Consider the following 9,688-nt stretch of genomic DNA (forward strand, 5'->3'; position numbering starts at 1 on the left):
CCCTGCCCCGAGGTGATTTTGTGTCACCCTGGAGAGGGTGACTAAGGCAGAGGAGTGGCTCTGTGGGAAGAAGGACGGTCCCTGCCCCATGGATGTGCCAAAGGCCGGGAGCTCCATGGCCTGCCCCCCTTCCCTTCCCTGCTGGCCACCCCGAGGGGAGCAGGGCGCACTGGGACCACCAGCCGTGGCTGTGGCACAGTCACACACACCTTGGCTGGCACCTGGCATGTCCCCACCAGTTCTATATATGGGCCTGCCCTCTCCGGGCCGGTGGCACTGGCATCTCAAGTGACACCGGGGAGGGAGGGCGGGTCTATTTTTAGTCCCTGAATGGATCTGAGCTGGAGCCGGGCTCTCTGCCCCCGACAAGGGGACGGCATCATGTTGTGCTGGGAGGGTTCTCCTGCGTGGCTCCTCGAATGGCTCCATCCCCGCCTGGCGCTGGGGGACAGGTACGATGGGCTTTGTCACCTCCCCGCTTGTCCTGCGGCCGGGTCCCCCCGGGCTGGGCTGGCCAGGGCCACGGGCAAGCAGCGGCTGCTTCCGTGGCTTTGCTGGAATGTCCCGTTTGTGCCTCGTCAGGAGCGCTCAGGAACACCAATCCTGCTTCTTAAGATGGATTGTAGGAAAAATGAGTAGGAAAGGGCGGGTGTGAGGTGTGATGGTGCTCTGGGGAGCATCCCAAAGGGCCGGTGCTGCTCTGGGGAGCATCCCAAAGCCCCGGTGCTGCTGTGGGGAGCATCCCAAAGCCCCGGTGCAGCTGTGGGGAGCATCCCAAAGCCCCGGTGCAGCTCTGGGGAGCATCCCAAAGCCCCGGTGCAGCTGTGGGGAGCATCCCAAAGCCCCGGTGCAGCTGTGGGGAGCATCCCAAAGCCCCGGTGCTGCCGTGCTGGGGCGCAGAGGCAGCGGGGACAGGAGGGGGTGGCAGTGGCTTCTCTCACTGCTGCCTGGGTTGTGTTCCAGCACAGCCATCCCCATCCCGCTGAGGCTGCCAGGCGCTGGGATTTCCAGCTGGAAACGGGTGAGGACGAGTAGGTGGGAGGCAGGAAGCGGGGAGGGGCTCACGTCTCGCCTCCGTCTGCCCACACCGCTGCCACCCCCTCCTCCCTGACCTCTCCGTGCTCCCCCGCTGCAGGCATGGATAACTTCGAGTACAGCATCCAGCTGAACGACCGGGAATGGGCTGAGTTCTTCCAGGCTTCCGAGGAGTGCAGCCTGGCGCCCGCCTCGCTGGCCACGGCCGAGGAGCAGTGTCTCAGTGACATTGAGCAAGGGGAAGCCTCGGGACGGGACGGCGAGGTGGCCTCCAGGGCGGGCAGCGAGCCAGGGCCTGGCAGGGCCAGCGCTGCCCCACGTGGGGCCGGCACCGCCCCGCGGCTCTGCCCGGAGCGTGGGCACCGCTCCGAGCCCGAGCTGCTCCCGGACGGCGGCGAAGCGGGGCCGGGCTGTGCGGGCGCGATCCCCGGTGCCAGGGCCGAGGCCGGGAGCCCGGCAGGCGCTGCCATGCCCAGCGCCCAGCGCCGGCAGCCGCCCCCCGGCCCCGCCGGTGCCTCGGCTCCGGGCGGCCCCGGGCAGGGAGCGGCCCCGGGCAGCCGGGGCCCGGAGCCCGAGCAGGGCGGGGATGCGGCAGCGGGACGAGCCCCGCTGGCACAGCCGGAGGCTCCGGCAGCCCGTGCCTCCGCCGAGGGACCGGCCGAGAAAAGCGCTGTCCCCTCGGAGCCCGGGCTGCGGGGACCCGCGGGGGACCCCCCGAGCCCGGCCCTGGGGACGGTGCCCGGGGCGGGCACGGAGCCGAGCTCTCCGGGCGGGTCCCCCAGCGTGGTGAGGCCCAAGGTGCCGGCGCAGCCGAGGAAGAGCCGCAGGCAGCGCGGAGCCACCGAGGGGGACAGGGACCCTGCGGCGGCCGCGGCACCGGGAGCCACCGGAGCAGGGAAGGCCCCTCCGGGCTCCCCGATGTCCCCTCGGAAGGGCAAAGGGAAGGACAAGGCGGCCAAGGGAGCGCTGCTGAGGCTGGGCAGCGAGGAGGCTGCGGAGAACAAGCGGCCGGTGCCCGGCGTGGATGGCGGCGATCCCGGGGCTGCTCCCCCGAAGCAGAAGGGCAAGGAGCCGGGCCCGCAGTCCCCAGGGAAGGCAAAGGCCACCAAGCACCCAAAAGCAGGGCAGGCCGGTGGCTTGGGCGTACGTGACAGTGTCCCAGTGGTCCCTGGTGATGGAGCCGCGGCTCCTCCAGCAGAGGCGTGCCAGGAGATGCCAGGGAAACCTCTCCAGCCCGGGAGCGCGGCAGCGTTTGGAGGGAATGATGCTGAGGGGGCTGGGAGGAAACCTGCAGCTGAGATCCCTGCAGTTCCTGCAGCTGAGATCCCTGCAATTCCTGCAGCTGAGATCCCTGCAGTTCCTGCAGCTGAGATCCCTGCAATTCCTGCAGCTGAGATCCCTGCAATTCCTGCAGCTGAGATCCCTGCAGTTCCTGCAGCTGAGATCCCTGCAATTCCTGCAGCTGAGATCCCTGCAGTTCCTGCAGCTGAGATCCCTGCAGTTCCTGCAGCTGAGATTCCCAGGAAACCCTCAGAGATCCCTGAGGTTCCTGCAGCTGGGATCCCATGGGAGCCTGCGGCTGTGATTCCCAGGAAACCTGTAGCTGAAATCCCTTGGGAGCCTGCAGTTGGCATCCCCAGGATTGCTGCAGCTGGGATGCCCAGGATCCCTACGGTGGGGATCCCTTGGGAGCCTGCAACAGGGATCCCCAGGAGTCCTGCAGTTGAGATCCCCAGGATCCCTGCAGCCGAGATCCCCAGGATTCCTGCCATTGAGATCCCATGTGAGCCTGCAGCTGGGATCCCCAGGATTCCTGCCATTGAGATCCCATGTGAGCCTGCAGCTGGGATCCCCAGGGTTCCTGCAGCTGGGATCCCCAGGGTTCCTGCAGCTGGGATCCCCAGGATTCCTGCCATTGAGATCCCATGTGAGCCTGCAGCTGGGATCCCCAGGGTTCCTGCAGCTGGGATCCCCAGGGGGACGAGCCCCCTGTGCTTTGCTGATGGAGCCTCTGGCAAGCCCAGCTCTCTGGATGTGACCTGGCCCGAGATGTACGAATACCTGTTCTGTGATTCCCAGGAGGAGGAGGAGGAGCTGGGCAGCTCCGTGGAGGGGCGGAAATCGCCTTTGCAAAGGGAAATCTCCTGGCCTGAACTGTACGAGTATTTTTTCAATGAACCCGAAGGAAGCAGGAAAAAAGGCAAAGCTAAAGACAGGAAAAGAAAGAAGCTCAACAGCTTGGACCGCCCTGGGCTGCAAAAGGAGGCTCCCAGCTCGGCTCCAGGCGAGGACACCGTGGTTATCCCAGTCCCTGACGTGTATGGACACTGCTTCCCAGAGAGAGCCCACAACAGGATGGGCTGGAGAGGGATTTTCTCAGTGGCTCCGGCCTCCGAGGTGAAGAAAGCTGTGGGGGCTTTGAGGTCCCTGCTGCAAAGGCAAATCCAGCTGGGAGGAGGCCAAGCCCAAACATCCCAGGCCCTGGTGCCCAGAAGATGTGGGGAGAAGCTCGCCCTGGTCCCGCTGGGAGGAGCCCAGGTGTGGCCAGAGGATGCAGACACGGCCCTGGCACTGAGAGGTAAATCCTATTATCCCCTGTAGGGACATGTGGGATTCCCCCTTGGGATTCTCCCCTGGGATTCTCCCTCGGGATTCTCCCTCCCTCTGTCCCCGTGCCAAGCGGGTGCTCCTGACCAGCTCCCCCAGCATGGACAGGGAATGTGGGACTGTAGAACTCACTGTGATCAGAAAAACACCCTCAGGAGACCTCAGAGGTCACCTGAGCATTGCCTGTCCTGGAGGCAGGTGAGAGAAATGGGAATAAAGGGAGAAGTTTGACCCACAAGGACAGGCAGGGGATTTGTCTTTGATCTCAAATGATGCTCAGAGCATCAGAGTTAATATTAAACCCAAACGATGAGGGAGCCATCCCAAAGGGAGCCTCAAAATCAAGCTTCCAGTCTGTTTGTATGGAGAAAAAAACCCTTTGAGGTGGTCACAGCTAATTAATAAGCCAGTTTTAATTAAAAGCCTGATCAAATGAAAAGGAGCAAAAATAGTCTGATCTTGAGCTAGGCCTGCAAGTTGTTGGAGCAGGGCAGGGGATGCAGGGCAGGGGATGCAGGGCAGGGGATGCAGGGCAGGGGATGCAGGGCAGGGAATGCAGAGCAGGGGATGCAGGGCAGGGAATGCAGGGCAGGGGATGCAGGGCAGGGAATGCAGGGCAGGGAATGCAGAGCAGGGGATGCAGAGCAGGGGATGCAGGGCAGGGGATGCAGGGCAGGGGATGCAGGGCAGGGGATGCAGGGCAGGGGATGCAGGGCACTCAGGGATTTCCTCATCCCTGGAGGAGGCAGGAGTGGGCTGGGGTGCCCGGAGGGATGCTGAGCACTCTCGGGTGCTGTGCCTGGGGACACTGGGGACAGGAAGGACACACAATTCCCGTGTCCCCAGGACTTGCTCTGTCCTAAATCTGCTGCCCAGACCCGATTCCAGCTGCTACAGAGCTGGCAAGATCTGCAGGGAGGCGGTGAGGCAGCCTGGGGTGGCTTTAACAAACGTTTCCTTGGGGTTTTGAGCAAAGTGTGAGACTGAGAGGGGTGACAAATGTGCCACCGTGCCCTGGGAGTGCACAGAGCCCTGAGCAGACCCCTGTGACTTCACCCCCGACCCAAAACCACCTTCAGCGATGATGTCCCGGGAGCAGCAGGGATTTGCTGTCCCACAGGGAGGGGAGGGGTGGCAGAGGAGGTGGCACGAAGCCCCCAGAGCTGGTGCTGGTGTCGTGGCAGGAGCAGCAGAGGACCCGCGGGTGCTGAGCCACAAGGACATGTGCCTCGTCTTCTGCGCCTTCGCGTCCTGGGCGGTGAAGACATCTGACCTGCAGGCTCCGGATGCCTGGAAGACCAGTACGTACAGTGCCAGCCTGGAGAGGGGTGGGCAGGGCTCTGAGGGACACTTGGCAGGGAGAAAAAACGGGGTATTTCTACCTGCAGTGGGGAAATGCAGCCTTTTCCTGGTTTTCCAGAGTGGTTTCCATGCCTTGTCTCCCCTCTAATCCCGATTCCCGCTCGCTTCTTTTGTGCTTTCCCTACAAAGTGGCTGCTGAGCTGAGCTGTATCCACAGCCTTGCTCCATCCAGCCCCTGACAGGGATTGGTTTGTCAGGGCTTCCTCAGGAGTTGGAGTCAGCAGGTTTAGATTCCCTCATCCCAGCTGGAACAAAATTCCTGAGTTTTTCTGATGTGCTCGGAAGTTTTAATCTTCTCCCCAAACACAGCTCAGCTGAGGCAGCATCTCCTGCACAGAGTCCTGCAGTTCCCTGGAGATCTGTGGGATCCTCTCCTCCCCAACCCCAGCACTTGGAAGCTGGTGGGGAGAGAGGAAGCTGAGGAAACACAAATTCATGGAATCCCACAGGAGGGGGATGGCTGGATGAGCAGGGAACGGCTCAGGGAGAGCAGCATTCCCAATGGCCTGGAGAAGCCTTCCAGAGCAGCATTCCTCATTCCTGCCCTGGAACACCCCTTCCATGGGAAGAAATGCCAGGATCAAGGCTTCCCGCTGCTTTTCCAGGCGAGGAATGTTCCCTGCGAAGGTCACCAGGAAGCTGACACCCCGGGCTGGGAATAGCTGCTGAGCTAAGGCTGCTCAGTGCCGTCATCACCAGCAGCTCCTGGCCTGTTCCCCTCGGCTGCTGAGTTTTTGGGATGGAGGACGTGGCCCTGGGAAAGGTGTGGAAAGCGGGATACGCTCCTCGTGCCCTGGGATGGAATAACCTGGAGAGGAGGGAGGCAGGAGCGGTTCCACAGCCCCGAGCAATCGTTCTCTCTGGGCATTTGGGCTTCTAACAAGCTGAGTTTATAGTCCTCTACCACATAAATCAAAATCCAGCCTGAATTTAAAGTTTTGGAGTCCAAAAACACGTCTTGGATTCCCGGTTTTGCTTGGGAATCAAGGGCACTTAAACTAAATCAAAAACATTTGGGTGCAAGTACAGAGCAGAGCTTGATTTGTGTTTCATCCCCATTCGTTATTTCTTGTGTTCCTACATTTTTTGATTCAGAGTTTTTTGATATTTTCTGCTTTTGGCTGGGACCAGAAAATCCCCAGAAAAACCCCAAAATGAGAATTTTCTTGGTGCCCTCCTGGTCCAAACAGAAGCAGAAGATGAAGGTGCCGTCCTGAAAATCCTGGTGGGATTTTCCTAGTGTGTCTTTCTCATCCAAGATCAAATCTCCAGCTGAACCTGTGGCTCCAACCAATCCATGAAATCCCCATCTGGATCTGTGTATCCACCCAATCCATGAAATCTCCCTCTGGATCTCTGTATCCAACCACTGCACATCAGCTATTGAGCATTTCCCTTAAAAACAGCCATTTTTATGCAATGCTGGTGTCTCCATGTACCCAAACTCTGGGATTTGATGTGGCCAGTCAGGCTTTGGGCAGCTGGGAACAAATTCCATCCTGGAATTGTGGAATCCAAATTGTGGTGGGAATGAAAATCAAAGGCAGGAGGGGACTGGGAGAGGGAGAGCAGCGACCCCCCCGTGTCCCACGGAGCACTTTGGGACCCCCAGGGCTGGGAAAAGATCCGGAGCTGTGGGAGAAGCACCCAGAGTCACCGTGGGAATGTGTCGGGCTCTTTTCCAGTGTTCCTGGCGAGTTTTGGCACCCTCTCGGCCATCCGCTATTTCCGAAGGCAGGTCAGGGAAGGGCACCCCCGGACTTAACCCCTGCCGCGCCGCAGCCGCTGCCCGAGGCCGCCGGGCAGGGGCCGGGACTTTGTTCTGGACGCTGGGACAAGGCTGGAGCCAGCAGCGAGAACTTCTCCGGCCCCATCCCCGCCGGGCCAGGCAGCGGGAGCCTGCCGGGAACGGGAACTGACGGTAGGACAGGACAGGACAGGACAGGACAGGACAGGGAATGGCCCCGCTCCCTCCGCCCTGCTGCGGGCACCTGCTGACGCTCGGAGGAAGCGGGGAAGAGCTTCATCCCGACAAAAGAGCCGGGATCTCTGAGAAGGAGGAAAAGACGGCTTTGGGAAGGGCTGGGCTGCGGGGGGATGGAGGGGCCGCTCCCTCGGCACAGCCCGGAGCTCCCAGAGCCGGTTTGATCCCAGATCCAGCCCCAGCACGGCTCATCCTCTTGCATTGCGCTCCAACGAGTCCCAGCGCGGTGCAGCAGCTCGGGGATAAGGTTTCTGTCGCACGTGGCATGCAGGGTCTGTCCCTGGGGACGTGTCCCGGGGGACAGGATGGGCAGGGGACACATCCCGGGGGACAGGATGGGCAGGGGACATGTCCCGGGGGACAGGACGGACAGGGGACACATCCCGGGGGACAGGATGGGCAGGGGACATGTCCCGGGGACAGGATGGGCAGGGGACACATCCCGGGGGACAGGACGGACAGGGGACATGTCCCGGGGACAGGACGGACAGGGGACATGTCCCGGGGGATAGGACGGACAGGGGACATGTCCCGGGGGATAGGACGGACAGGGGACATGTCCCGGGGGAAGGGGCAGCCGGGGGGACCCTGCGGGACACGCACAGGGTGGGAAGGGCAGCACGGAAAGGGACTGAGCTCAGGGAATTCTCAGGAAAGAGGACAGGGGGATGTTGGACAGGAGGGAGAAGGATGTGGGCGGGTTTGGCTGTGCCAATCGGCAGGGAAAGGCTCTGGATATTTGATTTATTTCCTTTTGTACCTCCGGGGCCGGGGAGACAAGGCTGGCTGGGGGAGACGTGGGCTGAGGGGGCCTGGAACGGAAAGTGTGAGAGGAAAATGGAACAGTTCCGTTTGCCCCTCTCCCCAGAGCCTCCATCAGCACTCCAGGGCATTGCTGAGGAGGAATTCCCTTCCCTCACGGGCTGGTACCAGCAGCAGTGCGGGACTGAGACCACGGAGGCTCTGCGGTGTGGGATCGGCAGGATCGCTGTGCTGTCCCTGAGAGCACGAACAGAGGTTTCTGTCCTTGTGCTCAGACTGCCATCAGGCTTTGGCGTGTGCAGGGGTGGGCTGGAGGCCCTGCATTGCTGCTGGCAGGGGGCACAGCGAGATGTGGGACTGGGAGTTAGAGCTGGATGGGCTCTGCGTGGGCTGGAGCAGCTGAACACCCACCGAGAGGGGTTCTGCCGAGGAGGAGAACACAGGGAATGTGCTGGAAGCTTCTAATAAAGTTCTGTCTCATTTACTACTCCAGTGTCCATCCCTCTGTCTGTGGGGAGCCGTTAAAGGAGCCCTGGGCTTTCCAGGAGGATAATCAATGCCCTGTGTGTGTGTGGCTGCAGAAGGGCAGCGTTTGGAGCCCTGGGCACAGAGCAGGCGGGGGATGGGGCTGTGTCCCCTGTCCTTGGCTCAGTCCCCGTTCCTGCCCCTGGCTGTCACATGTCACCAGCAGCCGACCCAGAGATCCCTCCCGGCTCGGCTGCCCCCGGCTCGGCCCCAGGCAGCTCCTCGGGACACAGCAGGGAGCAGGAGACACTGCCCAGCAGCACAGCCTCCATCCCCTCCCTGCTCCCGCATCCCTCGGCAGCCAGGAACAGCTGGCACTGCCTCCTCAGCTCTGCTGGCATCCACGGCATTTACCCCTGGCCCAAATGGTTTGTGTCTGGCCCAGGGCTTGAGGATTTCACCGAAACTGGGAGGGTTTCTGGCCGAACCCCTTCGTGCTGAAGCTGCTTTTGGTGCGTGGCCTGCTCCAGGGGCAGGGAACGGGACAGGGCTGGGGTGTGGAGGCTGCCTGTGCCCAGAACAGCTGCATCTTTCCCAATCCTCCCCATCTTCTCCTGGCTTTGGGGACCAGTCCTGCTCCAGAGGAGCCACACCAGGCCCTTGGGGTGGGGACAGTGCCTCCTGGCTGTCCCTGAGCTGCTCCAGCAGGGAAGGTTCAGTGCCCCCAAACCTTCCCCCTCCAAAGGATTTGGGGGGGAATAGTGGGAATACCCCGCTGTCCCCATGCCTCTATCCCAGTGCTCTTCCCAGGAGAGCTGAGCGCTCCCAGGGGTGGCAGGAGGCTCCTGTCACCCTTTGCTGTCTGTGATCTTGCCTGTCTGACCCTTCAGAGCCCGGCTGGGAGATGCCAGCAGGACTTGGCACCCCTCCCTGCCCCAAGAGCGCTCCACGCTCCTTTTGATCCGCCCTGCAAGGGGAGGGTGGGATGAATATTCAGGAGCTGGATGCTCTCCGCCGGCCGCAGGAGTGAGAGGAATCATGGAAAGGTCCCGCTGCTGTCGGGTGATCTGGGAGCCTCTGCCACGCTCAGCCAGGGAGGAGAGCAGCCTGGAATTTTAACGCTTGGTTTATTCTCTGACCTTTTCAGCTCTCTCCTCCGCCTCACAGCAAGGCCAAGCGTGCCTGGGATGTTTTTCTCCACGGCCAAAACTGAGACGAAACCTCAGAAATTCAATGTACCCAAGGATTTCTCGCAGACAAAAGCTGCCGGGACCGAGGGGCTTTGACCTCCTGCGGGCAGCCAGGAGCTGGCACAATGGCAGCGACCTTTGTGTGCTCCGTGGGTGCCCTGAGGCCGCTGCCGGGAGCGGTGCCATCCCTCCCTCGCTGTGCCCCGCACGTAGCTCCCTCATCTGACACTTCCCCATGTGCCAGGCACATGAAAAAGTCAGGCAGGTGCTCCCCGTGTTTCAC

The 9,688-nt window shown here is 61.7% G+C and overlaps 1 protein-coding gene across 1 annotated transcript; it reads left to right on the forward strand.

Annotated features, from left to right (window-relative positions):
* The first annotated feature begins 313 nt into the window (after nt 1-313).
* PERM1 (PPARGC1 and ESRR induced regulator, muscle 1) lies at nt 314-8,237 on the forward strand. Its single transcript, XM_086860586.1, has 4 exons — nt 314-452; nt 1,136-3,613; nt 4,827-4,943; nt 6,690-8,237. Exons 2-4 carry the CDS (start codon nt 1,138-1,140, stop codon nt 6,767-6,769), a joined length of 2,673 nt encoding a protein of 890 aa, XP_086716712.1. The 5' UTR covers nt 314-452; nt 1,136-1,137; the 3' UTR covers nt 6,770-8,237.
* The last annotated feature ends 1,451 nt before the right edge of the window (nt 8,238-9,688 follow it).

The sequence above is a fragment of the Cyanistes caeruleus genome, chromosome 22 (genome assembly GCF_971803275.1).
Source record: "Cyanistes caeruleus chromosome 22, bCyaCae1.hap1.1, whole genome shotgun sequence".
NCBI lineage: Eukaryota > Metazoa > Chordata > Aves > Passeriformes > Paridae > Cyanistes > Cyanistes caeruleus.